The 16,131-nt window shown below is 44.7% G+C and overlaps 2 protein-coding genes across 2 annotated transcripts in view; both read left to right on the forward strand.

Annotated features, from left to right (window-relative positions):
* Nucleotides 1–1,002: 1,002 nt before the first annotated feature.
* On the forward strand, nt 1,003–9,606 carry LOC128381797 (rac GTPase-activating protein 1-like). Its single transcript, XM_053341832.1, has 16 exons — nt 1,003–1,093; nt 1,168–1,370; nt 2,515–2,657; nt 3,209–3,281; nt 3,525–3,578; nt 3,699–3,797; nt 3,961–4,123; nt 4,315–4,451; nt 4,532–4,643; nt 4,706–4,887; nt 5,749–5,947; nt 6,221–6,326; nt 7,254–7,386; nt 8,036–8,124; nt 9,246–9,362; nt 9,561–9,606. The coding sequence occupies exons 1-16, from the start codon at nt 1,003–1,005 to the stop codon at nt 9,604–9,606; spliced, it is 1,947 nt and encodes a 648-aa protein (XP_053197807.1).
* Nucleotides 9,607–11,524: 1,918 nt separating this feature from the next.
* LOC128381798 (scavenger receptor cysteine-rich type 1 protein M130-like) overlaps nt 11,525–16,131 on the forward strand; it is a 152,085-nt gene continuing 147,478 nt past the window's right edge. Inside the window, exons 1-2 of the mRNA XM_053341833.1 lie at nt 11,525–11,567; nt 13,274–13,303. Of these exons, the coding sequence (XP_053197808.1) occupies nt 11,525–11,567; nt 13,274–13,303 (73 nt within the window). The remainder of the gene's footprint in view (nt 11,568–13,273; nt 13,304–16,131) is intronic.

The raw sequence follows: 16,131 nt of genomic DNA on the forward strand, positions 1-16,131 counted from the left end.
CCTGATGCAGCACCCATCCACCCGATGCTGCACCCATCCACCTGATGCTGCACCCATCCACCTGGTGCTGCAATCTCAGGCTCCATCTGACCCTCAATGTGAAGAAGACCCCCAGATACTTAAACTCCACCATTTGGGGCAGTAACCCCCCCCCCCAAAAAAAAAACCCTGAGGGGGTAGTCCACCTTGTTCCAGCAGAGCACCATGGCCTCAGATGTGGAGGTGTTGACTCTCATCCTGACCGCTTCTCATTTAGCTACAAACCGTCCCAGAGCCTGTTGGAGGACTTCACCTGTAGAGTCCAGTAGCACAACATCAACCACGAAAAGCAGAGAGTTGATTCTGAGGTCCCCAAATTGGACTCTCTCTGTCCATGAAGATCCCAAACAGGATCAGAGACCAGGGACAGCCCTGATAGAGCCCATCTACCTGATGCTGCACCCATCTACCTGATGCTGCACCCATCCACCTGTCAATCTCACGCTGCATCAAGACCCAGATACTTAAACTCCTCCGCTTGGTGCAGTAATCCCCGCCCGCCCCCCCCCCCCAAACCCTGAGGGGGCAGTCCACCTTGTTCCAGCAGAGCACCATGGCCTCAGATGTGGAGGTGTTGACTCTCATCCCGACCGCTTCTCATTCAACTGCAAACCATCCCAGAGCCTGTTTGAGGACTTCACCTGTAGAGTCCAACAGAACAACATCAACCACAAAAAGCAGAGAAATGATTCTGAGGTTCTCAAACTGGACTCTCTCTGTCCATGAAGATCATAAACAGGATCAGAGACCAAGGACAGTCTTTGGGTTCTGTCCCTGACCTCCATGACAGACCCACAGTACCTCTTTATTTATCAATACTATCATCATTATTGAGCTTGTTAAAGAAACTTTGTCCAATCAGCTGCTGTAACATTTGCAATGGTCTGTGTATGTTAGAGGAAGCAGGAAACTGGGAGCTGGGAGCTGGAAGCTGGGAGCAGGAAGCAGGAAGCTGGAGCAGCGATGGGAGAGTCTCGGCTGGTGGTGGATGAACTTCTGGCTCTCTGCCTTCAGCGGATCGCCGTGGAGGAGAACACTATGAGCACCGAGCTGGGTGATGAAACGAAGCCGTGCAGATTCACTGAGTATCTGGTGCAGGTCTGACTCTGAGCTCTCCTCCGCTCACAGAGTTCATCGAGGTGGTGAAGAAGTTCGAGAGCTTCAGGAAGAAATGGCTGCATGCCGAGCTGGAGCAGAAGAAGTACAAGGAGCTGCTGGTGAAGTCCGACGTGGCCAAAGCTGCTCTGGAGGTGAAACTGAAACACGCTCGCAACCAGCTGGACCTGGAGATGAAGAAACGCTACCGAGTGGAGGCCGACTATCACTACCTGGTGAGCCTTTTATTTTGAAGGAACTGACTAAATTTTAGTTTGGTTTTATTTTGAAGGAATTGACTAAATTTTAGTTTGGTTTTATTTTGAAGGAATTGACCAGTTTTAGCTTGGTTTTATTTTGAAGGAATTGACTAGATTTAGTTTGGTTTTATTTTGAAGGAATTGACTAGTTTTAGTTTGGTTTTATTTTGAAGGAATTGACCAGTTTTAGTTTGGTTTTATTTTGAAGGAATTGACTAGTTTTATTTCGCTTTTATTTTGAAGGAATTGACCAGTTTTAGTTTAGTTTTTATTTAGTCTTAGTTTTAGTGTTTCTAAAGTGGTGATATTTTTTCTGCATTTATAGTTTTACCACTTATATATAATAATAAACTGTAATAGTTTAGTTTTAGTTGTTAGTTGCTTCAGCATTAAAGCTAATGTGAGTTATTGCTCAGAGTGTAGCAGGATGCGATCAGGCTCAGTGTGACTCCAGCTATTAATGTTTGATGGAACAAAAGAAAGGACGTGCTTCTTTTAGCTCTCCCTATAAGTGTGTGTGATTTTTCTTTTGGACTGTTCCTACAAAATAAGACGTAACCTTTGACTGTGGAAATTAGATTTTATTTTCACTTTTCTGACATTTTAGAGACAAATCGCGAAAATAATCTGCTAAACTCTGAAGTGATTTACAGAGCATGTCTCCAGTAGTTTAACCCTCCTGTTGTCCTCGAGTCAAGGAAGGAAGGAAGGAAGGAAGGGAGAAAGGAAGGAAGAAAAGGAGGAAGGAGGGAGAGAGGAAAAGAGGAAAAGAGGAAAGGAGGAAAGGAGGAAGGAAAAGAGGAAAGGAGGAAAGAAGGAGGGAAGGTAGGATGAAAAGAAGGAGGGAGGAAAGAGAGATGGAAGGAGGGAGGGAGGGAGGAAGGAAAAGAAAAAGGGAGGAAAGAAGGAACACTCAAAACAGACGGGGTCAGTTTGACCCGGGAGGACGACAGGAGGGTTAATGTCAGATGGACTTTAACTTATCATCTATCTTATCAGCAAAGGCAGATGCAGCTCATGTGTGACATCCTGGACTTTAACCCTCCTGTTGTCCTCTTTTCCTCCTTCCATCCTTCCTCATTTCCTTCCTTCCTTCCTTCCTTCTTTGATGCTTTGGCAGCAAAGGCAGATGCAGCTCATGTGTGACATCCTGGTTCACGACAGCAAGTCCAGCGCCTGTCTGAACGACGAGCAGAAATCTCTCCTAGCCACGTTTGAACAGAAAGGAGCGAATACGACGCTTCTGCACCGGAGCAACAAACGGTACGAACGTTCAATCGATGCCAAATATTGATTGTCAGTTATTCATATCACGCATATCATACTCTGTGAGCTTTATATTAAAACATTTAACAGTAAGAATTGGAAACAAAGAACTTTAACCCTCCTGTTGTCCTCCCGGGTCAAATTGACCCCATCTCTCTTTTGACTGTTCCTTCCTTCCTCTTTCTTTAATTTTTCCTTCCTTCTTCCCCTCCTCCCCTCTTTCTTTGCTCCCTCTTCCTTCCCTCCTTCCTTACTCCTTTACTCCCTTCCTTCCTTCCTTCCTTCAGTCCTCCTTTCCTTCCTTTCTTCCTTCCTTCCTTCCTTCCTCCTTTCCTCCCTCCCTCCCTCCTCACTCCTTTCCTTACTTCCTTACTTCCTTCCTTCCTTCCCTCTCTTCCTTCTTTCTGTCCTTCCTTGACCTGAGGATCATTAGAGCTGCTGGATTCACTCTGGAGTATTAAACCTTCTTGAAGGGTTAGATTCAGAGGATTCAATTCATCTTAAAACATGTTTATATCAAAGCAGTGATTGAACTCTTCATGTGTCAGGTTGACCGTCATCGACGAGTCGTCCTTCCTGTCTCACTCTGACATCAGCTACGATCGCACCGATGACGACGTGGTGAGGTCACAACCCGAACAGACGCAGCGCTTTATTGTATTTAAGGTTTTTAGTCACATCATGCATCAGGTTCCACGCTGATGATTTCACTTCATTTTACAGCTTTTTATTAAATCATAGAAAGATATTGAAAGTATAAAGAGAAGTACTTTTATTTGAGGATATTTTCTATTAATAAGAAATAAATAAAACAACTAATATGTGAAGAAGAAGCTAAGTGTTTGTGTTGCCGTATTATTTCAGGACGTGGACACATCTGTGATTAAACCGCTGAAGTCTCGAGCCAGAGAGAGACGGGTACGTAACCCTGACCCCTGGCCTCTGACCTCTGACCCCTGACCCCTGGCCTCTGATCCCTGGCCTCTGAACCCTGAACCCTGAACCCTGACTCCTGACTGTGCTGCTGCTTCTCTGCAGAGATCATCGATGGGTCTGACTGTCGCTGCTGCGGTTGGGAGGCGAGGAAGAGGAGGGAACATGTTCACAGAACCGCTGGAGAGGAGAACGCTGGAGAAGGTGACAAACTAGTACTTTACTGTAGTACAGTTAGAGGTACTTGTACTTTACTGTAGTACAGTTAGAGGTACTAGTACTTTACTGTAGTACAGTAAGGGGTACTAGTACTTTACTGTAGTACAGTTTGAGGTACTAGTACTTTAGTCTGAGTCTTGTGTGTCAGGAGGTGGAAACCATTGTGGAGGCGTCGGTGTCAACTCCGGACTCTCGAGGGAAGATCCACATGGTTCTGGGAATCACACAGGAAAGCCCCGATACCGCTGTCTGCATCACTCAGGAGTATGCTGTTTCAGACTGTGATGAAGGAGGAGGAGGAGGATGTGGAGGTGGGGGTGTGTTCAGATATCTCATTACTGTGTGACTGCTGAAAGCACCGTCACACTCTCTCAGACTGCAGTTCAAGGTCTGAAATTGATAATTAAACAATTTAAATTCAAAGAAAAGTTGATTTTAACTTTTCAGATTTTACAGTGAAGTTAGCAGAATGCTGATTTCAGTGTTTCTGGTTCTCTGACAGACGACACATCGGTGTGGTGTCCGTGTGATGAACCTGAACCTGAACCTGAACCTGAACCTGAACCTGCAGTGAGGCTGGAGGAGAGCGTCGTCATCAGAGCCGACAAAACACCCAAACACGTGTTTGTGTCTAAAACGGTACGAAGGCGTCGAGCCGCTGAGCTTCATGTCCGAACGTCCGGCTCATTGACTGATCCTGAATCTGCTGCTTGTGTCAGGTGATCTGGACCGAGACCTGCTCGCCCTGCGGCAAGAGGATCCGCTTTGGGAAGATCGCCATGAAGTGCAGGAAGTGCCGAGTGATCGCTCATCCAGAGTGTAAACAGAAGTGTGTCACGGTCTGCTCGGGCGCCACACCAGGAAGTACAGCTCAGACGGTAACGGTCCATCAGACCCTCGCTCAGCTGCAGGAGACCTAACACTACAACCAATCACACGTCTTCCTTCTGTCAACTTCACTGCGTCTTCTCCTCCTCAGAACTCGCTGGAAAGTTTTGCTCCGTTGAAGCATCCCAGAGTTCCTCAGCTGCTCATCGAGTGTGTGACTGAGATCGAGAGGAGAGGACTGCAGGAGGTAAACTGTCCGAGCCTTCGTGGTCTCTCATCGGTGTCTGGACCAGGAAACGGAATATTGTCTCTGCTTGTCTTTGAATCTGTAAATCCCTTCAGAGCAGCAGGAAGTGTTGATCCTTCAATGTGCTTCTCTGTCCTCCCCTCCTCTCTCCTTCCTCTCTCCTCTCCTTTCTCTTCCTCTCCTTCCTCTCTCTCCTCTCTCTCTCCTCTCCTTCCTCTCTCTCCTCTCCTTCCTCTCTCTCCTCTCCTTCCTCTCTCTCTCCTCTCCTCTCCTTCCTCTCTCTCCTCCTCTTCCTCTCTCCTCCAACCGGTCCGGCAGATGTTCTCCCACTCTGAGTCTGGTTCTGAGGGTTCTTCCTGTTAAAAGATGTTCTCCCACTCTGAGTCTGGTTCTGAGGGTTCTTCCTGTTAAAAGATGTTCTCCCACTCCGAGTCTGGTTCTGAGGGTTCTTCCTGTTAAAAGATGTTCTCCCACTCTGAGTCTGGTTCTGAGGGTTCTTCCTGTTAAAAGATGTTCTCCCACTCTGAGTCTGGTTCTGAGGGTTCTTCCTGTTAAAAGATGTTCTCCCACTCTGAGTCTGGTTCTGAGGGTTCTTCCTGTTAAAGGGAGTTTTTTCTCTCCACTGTCACCAAGTGCTGCTCATGTGGGAATGTTGGGTCTCTTTAAATGAAACCTGAAGAGTTGGGTTTAGACCTGCTCTATGTGGAAAGAGCCTTCACATGACTTTGATTGATCCATCAGAGTTTAGTAGATAATCAGACGTTTGGCTTTGACATAACGCTGACACATGAGACATGACCTCTGTGTGTGTGTGTGTGTGTGTGTGTGTGTGTGTGTGTGTGTGTGTGTGTGTGTGTGTAGCGGGGTTTGTACAGAGTTCCTGGAGGTGAGCGGCTCGTGAAGGATCTCAAGGATCGCTTCCTTCAGGGGAAAACTCCGCTCATGCTCAGTCGAGTTCAGGACGTCCACGTGCTCTGCGGACTCCTCAAGGACTTCCTGAGGACGCTGAAGGAGCCGCTGGTCACCTTCAAACTGCACCGCACCTTCATGGAGGCAGCAGGTGAGTCCAACACACCACCTGTCTGTCCAGCTGTCTGTCTGTCCTCCCGTCTGTCTGTCTGTCCTTCTGTCTGTCTGGCCTCCTGTCTGTCCTCCTGTCTGTCCACCCGTCTGTCCACCCGTCTGTCCACCCGTCTGTCCTCCTGTCTGTCCTCCTGTCTGTCCAGCTGTCTGTCTGTCCTTCTGTCTGTCCTCCTGTCTGTCCTCCTGTCTGTCCACCCGCCCGTCCACCTGTCTGTCCACGTCTCACCACTCTGTGTTTGTGTCCCTGCAGAGATGTCCGATGCAGACAGCAGCACTGCCGCCATGTTTCAGGCTGTAGCAGAGCTGCCGAAACCCAACAAAGACACGCTGGCTTTCCTCATGCTGCACTTTCACAAGTAAGCTCAGAGTCTAACATAACTACACCCAACTACACCCGACTGCTCCCACTACCACTCTGCTATGAGGTCATAACTACACCCGACTGCTCCCACTATCACTCTGCTATGAGGTCATAACTACACCCAACTACACCCGACCGCTCCCACTATCACTCTGCTATGAGGTCATAACTACACCCAACTACACCCGACTGCTCCCACTACCACTCTGCTATGAGGTCATAACTATACCCAACTACACCCGACTGCTCCCACTACCACTCTGCTATGAGGTCATAACTACACCCAACTACACCCGACTGCTCCCACTACCACTCTGCTATGAGGTCATAACTACACCCAACTACACCCAACTGCTCCCACTACCACTCTGCTATGAGGTCATAACTACACCCGACTACACCCAACTGCTCCCACTACCACTCTGCTATGAGGTCATAACTACACCCGACTGCTCCCACTATCACTCTGCTATGAGGTCATAACTACACCCAACTACACCCAACTGCTCCCACTATCACTCTGCTATGAGGTCATAACTACACCCGACTGCTCCCACTATCACTCTGCTATGAGGTTTGATTTTCTATTTATTTAAATCAGTTACAATCATCTAGGTGGATACAAAGATTACTTTGATCCATTACTGCTCTACAGATGGCAGGAGGTTCTTAGCCGCCAGCGTAACAGATACCTCCAAAAACCAAAAAATAATGAAAACCTAAACTGTTGAACATAATCAGCTCGTCTGTAAACATCTAAAGTTTGCAGGTTTTAGGATTCAGGACAGGTGGAGGAGTCTTTTTACTTAGATCTTCGTATTTCCACCACTGGACTGTTTGTCTAAATGTGTTTCAGGATGTAAGAAGAATAAACTTGATTCTTGGAGTCAGTTCTTGTTCCCGTCTTGACTTCATATTTCAGGGTCATGAGGAGTCCTCGGTGTCAGATGGACCAGAACAATCTGTCCCGGGTGTTTGGACCGACTCTGGTGGGACACGGGACGTCTGCTCCGCCTCCAGCAACCATCCTGAGAGACACGCTCACCCAGGCGAAGGTCAGCAGCTGCTCTGATGTTCACACCAACAGTATGACGGTTATTAACACGTCTGATCAGTCCTGAAAGATGGACGCTGTGACAGATCCACTAAATGAAGCCAAAATGTCTTGATCGCCCCCTGGTGGAAGGATGCAGTATAGGTTATAGGATTTCTTAAAAGCATTTTTAGTAGCCAGGAGGAGACTGTAGCGTCATCCTCGCTTTATTCCTTTTCCTCTCAGAGATCAGTGATGACGAGGCCTTTTTGCTGCCATTGACTCGATGGACAGTTTGTTTCTAGATCGACAGTTTAGATCTTCACATGATCGGGGGTTTGAGGACTCCCAAAGGAGGATTATATGGTATTGTGAGGTCATTTTAGGTAAAGTTTTAAAGCAGGATGGTTTGTGTGAAGTCATTCGTGAAACAGGAAGTCAGTCTGACTCTTGGCAGGCTGGAGATCAGCTTCTATGGAGCGAACAGAAAAAGGTTGTGTGAAAGACCAAAAGCTTTACAATGATGTCTGTGTGTATGAATATGAGCCACCTCGATGCTACAGGTCTGATTTCTGGCCCTCTGAGATACGACAGCTCTTCTTGTTTTTCAGCTGCAGGAAGAGGCGGAGCTTAACTTACAGGGTCACATGTGAGTGTTTCTCTGCTCTCAGGTTGTTTGCCGTTTGTTGTCCTTCCCTGAAGAGTCGTGGAGACGGATCCTCGAACTCCGCACCAACCAGATCCCATCTTCATCTTCATCATCCTCATTGTCCTCGACCACCAAGACCAGCAGCCAGGACGAAGGGCACGGTACTCAGCATCACACATCAGCCCTCACAGTTCATATGAGGATGTTTTAATGCAGCCAGGAGAGTTTTTATGTTTCAATTCATTTTTAGAGAGATTTGTACTGCAGACTCTTTATACACCAACTGTGATGGAAGAAGTACTCGGATACTTTACTGCAGTAAAAGTACCAATACAAAGTACTACTGTAAAAGTACTGCAGTATTATAGTGATGTAGTATGCATAGTATTTATACTACTTTATATACAGTTAGCTAGTTTATACTACTTTATATACAGTTAGCTAGTTTACACTACTTTATATACAGTTAGCTAGTTTATACTACTTTATATACAGTTAGCTAGTTTATACTACTTTATATACGGTTAGCCAGTTTACACTACTTTATATACGGTTAGCTAGTTTATACTACTTTATATACGGTTAGCTAGTTTATACTACTTTATATACAGTTAGCTAGTTTACACTACTTTATATACAGTTAGCTAGTTTACACTACTTTATATACGGTTAGCTAGTTTATACTACTTTATATACGGTTAGCTAGTTTATACTACTTTATATACAGTTAGCTAGTTTATACTACTTTATATACAGTTAGCTAGTTTATACTACTTTATATACAGTTAGCTAGTTTACACTACTTTATATACAGTTAGCTAGTTTACACTACTTTATATACAGTTAGCTAGTTTACACTACTTTATATACAGTTAGCTAGTTTATACTACTTTATATACAGTTAGCTAGTTTAGTCCAGTGGTTCCCAACCTAGGGGTGGGGGCCCTCCAAAGGGTCAGCAGATAAATGTGAACAGTAACTAAAGCTGTCAAATAAATGCTAGAGTAGAAAGTAGCATCCCATGGAAATATAACAGTAAAGTACCTCAAACTTTAATTTTCTTTGTGTGGAGAGAAACGGTACGATTAATGCAAGTTCTGATTTTTATGTCTGAAAGTATCTGAAGAGATTTCCTCTGCATGTGTCAGATGTCATTCACCTCCTCAGTCAGGATGAACGAGTCTTTCCTCAGATGAACATGAGGTCTTCATACATGTCGTCTTCTCCTCCACAGTCCGTCTCTTCCAGCCGCTGACGTCTCCGGAGTTGAACAGCTACTACGCGGCTGCCGGCAGACGATCAGTGAGAGGACGCATCAGGAACCAGGGCGCCGCTTCAGGAGGCAACACGTAAGATCAGACCACGACTCTGAGTGCTGCAGTAATGTCACATGTTAGACTGCGTTAAAGGGATCAAATATTATTTCTGTTTTTAATATTGTGAAATTAGACTAACATGTTCTCTCCTCTTAGTTCTGGTTAATAGTTGAGCTGCAGGAATCATGTGATCAGCTGTCTGAACTCAGTTTGTCTGATTTGTTCCTACAGAGGTCGAGCAGAGCCGGGAAGAAGATTCTTCACTTCACCAAACTAACACTACACTACACACACACTACACACACACACTACACACACACACACACACACACACACACACACACACACACACACACACACCTCAGTAAACTTGGGATCTGCTTGTGGTTTTGTTTTTTTATGTGTATTAATGTTTAACTAGAGGGACTGAAACCTGAAACTCACCTTCAAGTGTTTAAAACAAACAGCTGTTCATCATTTTATAAACATGTTTTAAACTGTGAAAAATAACAGACATGTTTTCTGTGTAAGAAACCTGAAATAAATAAAGGTTAAATATTGAAACTGCAGGGAATCTCAGGCATTGTCATTTTCTACCTTTCACTGAACGTTTCCACTCTGCTGCTCAACGGGAGGAAGGTATAAGGGAGAGAGTGACACGACTGGGGGTCAGTGGCCTGATACCCAAACCTGTAGTCTGAACAAATACTGACGCACTGCAGGAGGAGAAAGCTTATAGTTGGGGCCGGTTCCAGCTCCTACTTTATGCTGCTATAGGCTTAGACTGCCGGGGGACTCCCATGATGCACTAGGCTCCTCTCTCCTCCTCCCTCTCTCTCTCTATCCATCCATCTATCCTCTCTCCTCCTCCCTCTCTCTCTCTATCCATCCATCTATATCCATTAACATTCATGTTCTATTAATGCATCAATAAGCTAAACTTCTTCCCCGGAGTTGTCTGTGCTTTCTGGTCTCTCAGGTAATCTGGGCCTGGAGACGTCCAGATGACAGATTCCAGTCCTGGACCTTCAATGTACTTCTCTCTCCTCTCCTTCCTCTCTCTCCTCTCCTTCCTCTCTCTCCTCTTCCTTCCTCTCTCTCCTCTCTCTCTTCTCCTTCCTCTCTCTCCTCTCCTCTCCTTCCTCTCTCTCCTCACTCTCCTCTCCTTCCTCTCTCCTCTCTTCTCCAACCGGTCCAGGCAGATGTTCTCCCACTCTGAGTCTGGTTCTGAGGGTTCTTCCTGTTAAAAGATGTTCTCCCACTCTGAGTCTGGTTCTGAGGGTTCTTCCTGTTAAAAGATGTTCTCCCACTCTGAGTCTGGTTCTGAGGGTTCTTCCTGTTAAAAGATGTTCTCCCACTCTGAGTCTGGTTCTGAGGGTTCTTCCTGTTAAAAGGGAGTTTTTTTCTCACCACTGTTGCTCATGTGGGAATGTTGGGTCTCTTTAAAGTTAAAACCTGAAGAGTTCGGTTTAGAACCTGCTCTTTGTGGAAAGAGCCTTGAGATAACTTTGTTGTGATTTGGCGCTATACAAATAAAGATTGATTGATTGAAAAAGAGTGAGCAGGTGATCGCACAGCTGTATTAATCTGATTGCGCCTGTGTAATTTCCTACATTGTCTCCTGAAACAGCTCACCCTCAGAGAGAGAGAGCCATACGGTGGCATGTTGACCAGATATAAAATAGAACTGTGACATCATTATAATTAACATCATTGTTCTTTAGTAGTCATTCCTGTATTTAAGACTTTCATTCAAAATCTAGCTTTTGTTCTTTATACTGACTAATATACATGAATGTTTCCTGCATTTAGTTATGTTGGATAGCAGCTCTGAACACACACACACACACACACACACACACACACACACACACACACACACACACACACACACTTTCTTGTCTTATTTTCAATCATAAAAATGTTTTTAATGTGAACTAAATGAAGTTATGAGGTGTTTGTGTGATTAGAGGACATATCTGTTACCATGGCAACCGGTTACATATTGGACTGACTGTCAAACTTCTTATCACAGTCAAAAATATGGCTCGCCTGTGGTTAGTTCAGTTCTTAGAAGCAGCTCATCAGTTAATTTCCTGGCTAATGTGATAAAAAGAGGAAACAGATCATATGATCAGCAGAGGAGAGCGATGAAGTCCGTCAGACGGACACAGAGACAGACGGTCTACCTGGTCATGGATCACCTGCTGATGGTGTTGCTGTTGCTGTGCAGCTCAGGTAGGACTCTGCTTTAATGATGGATGTGTGAAAGACTCAAAACCTCTTTGTAAAAATACTGAATTTAAGTCAAAAGTTGACTGAAGGAAAACTTTACCAGTAAAAAGTAGTGAAATATGTTCAGTTCAGTCCTGATAGTTTCACAGTTTAATAACTGATGTGTTCACATGGAAGCTGTAGTGGAGACACATTATATTTCCTGTGGACCATCTTGTTCCAGAAAAACTGACTTATGAACATTTAGAAGAAGAAAACTGAACAAACTCAGACAAACTGAAAAAATTGTCTCCTTGGTGAAGTGAAATTTCCAACTCCTCCTGTCATCGAGCGCTGTCACCGTTCCCCATCCTTCCTCAAGCAGAGCTCCAGAGCCGGACCGAGGCCGATCCCGGTCAAGATAAAGAACTGAAGTGATTCATTACAGTCATGAATATATATTAATTATAGTCATGTATTTCCTCACTGGTTTTCTTAAAAATAGAAAATAGAGTTAAAGTCTCGTCCTGTCTCGTGAGTGTATCGTCACACCTCCAGAGATCAGTGACCCAGCGTCAGGTCAACACGCACACGCAGTCATATCAGTGGAGAGCAGTAATGTGCTACCAGCTGTTATCAACTCAAGCTCTCTGATAACTGTGAGTCTTTGGGAGTGACAGAGCATAACGAACATCCCTGCCAACTTTTAAGTTGTGTGAAGTGTGTGTACGTGCGCCCGCTGTGCGTCATGCTATCATCCTCCACTCAGACCATCGTGGATCAGAGAGATAATGTTCAACTTGCGACTGCAGAGGCTGTGAGCAGGTTGTGAGTGAGTCTCACTCTCAGAGGAAAAGCAAGGGGGGGAGGGGGAGGGGGATAGACTGACCTGTGATGATTATGATCCCAGGCCACACAACACAAACTGCTGCTTCCAAATAAATAGAAATACATTTATAAAATTAATACAGACCCGTTATAGCTACATGTAAGTTATTGGGTTATGTGAAAATGCAATAAATAAATAAATGAATAAATAAATGAAATGCAAAAAAAAGAAAAAAAAAAGTTTCACATACTACATGTCATTTATTTATCTTAATTTCTTTCTCTACTCTTGTTAACTTTTGTATTTAATAACATATATAATAAAATAACATAAATAGTTCAATATTGTGGGGTGGGGGGATGGTCGGTCCCCTGGTTGGTCCGCCCAGGGGACCAGCGAACATCGCGCTCACGCCCACAGTCCTGTGGGTCTCGCTTGGCTCATGGTGGACCTCATGTATGACTTTATCAGCTTCAAACCTGAAAAGCTCCTCTCACCTGAGGCCACAGTCACAGGGAGAGTCAGGAGTAGCCGCAAGGCAATGCTTAAATTACTGTAAAGAGCCGCCGAGTTAGCAGCCCAGTTAGCAGATGAGTTAGCCGCCGAGCCAGCAGCCGAATTAGCAGCCGAGCTAGCTGCTGAGTTAGCCGCCGAGCTAACACCTACTGTGGGGGGCCCCTTGAGGGGGATTCCGATAACGGTGTCGCTGCACTTTCCTGCATTGACCATCACAGCATTTAAAGGGACGCGCACACAGTTTGTTGTTGCATTCCATTCATAACCAGTCATTGTCTTGGGAATGACACGCAGGATAGGACCGTTCGGCGCGGGATTCGAATGGGGCGGGTGCTCTACACACTCTGCACCAATATAGATATTAATTGTGTGATTTTCTCTCCAGAACTCCAGGCTGAAGATGATCACCAACCAGGTAAAAACAGAGACTGTATCTCATGTGGTCTGGGAACACCTCTGATCCTCCAGGAGGAGCTGGAGGACGTTACTCACACCTCCATCAGTGGTGGACACTCAATCTATTTGGGTTTATGACCAAATACCCTCAAAACTAACAACTCATACAATATGCTAATGTTAGCATTGGAAAGTGAAAATTAGTATTATTATTATTATTATTATTATTATTATTATTATTATGGGATTGTTTACAGGCAGTACTGGACATGAACTCTACTTATTGTTCCATTGTGGAACAGGCACACTGCCTGCCTTTGAAGGAGTTCATTAATCAGACATTCAGGGACTCTGAGTGCAGATTTAACACCAGAAGGATCATCAGCAGTAACCATCTGGGCCAGTTGAGGAATGGATCTGGATCTGGTGACGAGGCTATCAAAGTAGCAGGCTAGCTTAGCTAGTAGTAACAAATGCATGGACTAGTTTTTCAGCGAGACAGGGTGTGTCTGATTTTAACAATATTACGTAGATGAAAAAAGGCAAAATGTGTTTTATATGAGAGGTAAAGGACAAATCCTGATCAAATATAACTGCTAGGTTCCTTACAGTGGTGCTGGAGGCAGAGTGATGCCATCCAGAGTAGTTATATCATTAGATCATGTGCCTCTAAGCACAATAACTTCAGTTTTTTCAGAATTTAGTAGCAGGAAGTTGCAGCTCGTCCAGGTCTTTAAGGTCCACTGGTCGGCTAAAAACCAACAACAACCAAGAGGCCAGAGCTAGAGGCAAGACAGACTCAACAGGAATCTGTAAAAACACTGCAAAGACCTAAGAAATTATAATGTACTCCAGAAAATCAAGTTGCAGTTAAATATTCCCAAAACTAATGATGGTCCTCTCTCTCTCCAGACTCTGTCAGGCTGGTGGATGGGAGTAGTCTGTGTTCAGGCAGACTGGAGGTGAAGTCTGAGCAGTCGTGGTCCTCAGTGTGTGAAGCTGACTTTGACCAGCAGGATGCAGAGGTGGTCTGTAGGGAGCTTGGCTGTGGGGCTCCTTCAGTCCTCCAGGGGGCGCTCTATGGAGAAGTGGAGGCTCCAACGTGGACCAAAGAGTTCCAGTGTGGAGGCCATGAGTCTGCTCTCCTGGACTGTAGAAGATCAGACTCAGCTAGAAGAACCTGCTCACCTGGTAAAGCTGTTGGACTCACCTGCTCAGGTAGAAGAGGAGCTGCAGCTTTGATTCGTCTTCATTTCTGTTCTAATGAAACTCACTTTATTCTTTTACTGATGACTCTCTTCTTTCTGTTCAGAGCCTGTCAGGTTGGTGGGAGGAGCCAGTCGCTGTGCAGGTACACTGGAGATGAAACAGGGAGAGTGGAGACCAGTGAATAACTATCTCTGGACCCTGAAGGAAGCAGATGTAATCTGTAGATATTTGGACTGTGGCTCTGCTGTTTCAACAAGAAGCAGAAATGAAACCTCATACAGATCTGTATGGAGGATCAGATCTTACTGTGTTCAGTCTGGATATGCACTGATGGACTGTGCATCATCACATTTTTCTTCCTCCATTGTGGAGCTCACCTGTTCAGGTAAGTCCATCAGTGACATCATCTCTGACAGTAATATTTTCCTTCCTCTGTCACAGTGATAGTTGGTGGTTTCCATTGGACTGAACTGTAAACTTATCCAGGACGACAGCATCCTAAAGGGTAGAGTTACACTGTGTTACACAATGTTATGCTTACATTATGGTGATATGTAAGCATAACATCAGTGTAACTCTTTCTCACATTAAATAAACATTCTCATACCAACATTTATGTTTATGAAAGGAGAAAGTATAATCACAGTTCTTCAAATACACATTTATCTATGATTGCTGTACTAGCTGTTACAGTGGAGGTTTCTTTAGGTAACTGATAATGATATAAGTAATTGGTATTGTTTAAACCAAACTATTTACTAAGATGTTCTTGTTTATGTTTTTAACACTAATTCTGACATTCATGCTCTGTGATGAGAGAGAGGTGGAACTGAGCAATGTGCCATGTGTCTATACTTTAAGGCTGGTGTAGTGTCTTTTCATTAATGACTCTGATCTGATGGTAGAAAAGGGGATAAAAAAAGGGGATTCTGGATAAGTTCTCACGTCTGAAGGAGACACCAAAATATGTCCTATGTTACTTTCATGTAGTTCTTGTCACTTTGGGATTTCATCATGGAATGTTAATGGATCTGTGTTTGTCCAAGAGAGACACCATGTCAGTCTCTATATCACACCTGGTCCAGTTTACTGAGCTCAGGGTCAAAGGTCACTCTGACCAGATGATGTTCTGATCCGTACTGATGCTGCATCGGCTACACTGTAGTCTGAGCTGAGGTCTGATAGCATGAGCTGCTACTGCTGAAAGCAATAATCTGACAGAGGAAAACAGGAGGAGTCTAATTCAGATTAGCTGTAGCTTCATCCATTATTCTACTGTGAACAGAGTTATGAGGGGCGTGACTACCTAATATCAGAGAGACTCCTCCTCTTAAACTTAAATTAAACTCTCTTTATCAGTTGTTACTAGGGATGGGCATGATTAATCGATAATCGATAATTGATCGTCAAAAATATTGTTTATGGATCAAACGCTGGTTTCAAATAGAAGTTGTGTTGCGTAGTGTGAGTCTTGAAGCAATGAATTTCACTATGTGGCAGCAATGAGACATCTTACCACCGGGGGGCGATATTTAACAGAGCAAATGGCTCAGCTCCCTATCAGCTGCCGTAGATATCAAACATAAACATGAAGAGATCAAGGCAAAGTTTGGCGTGGGACCTTTTCAAACTAAAAAT

This window comes from Scomber japonicus, chromosome 20 (assembly GCF_027409825.1).
Source record: "Scomber japonicus isolate fScoJap1 chromosome 20, fScoJap1.pri, whole genome shotgun sequence".
In the NCBI taxonomy this organism is placed as follows: Eukaryota; Metazoa; Chordata; class Actinopteri; order Scombriformes; family Scombridae; genus Scomber; species Scomber japonicus.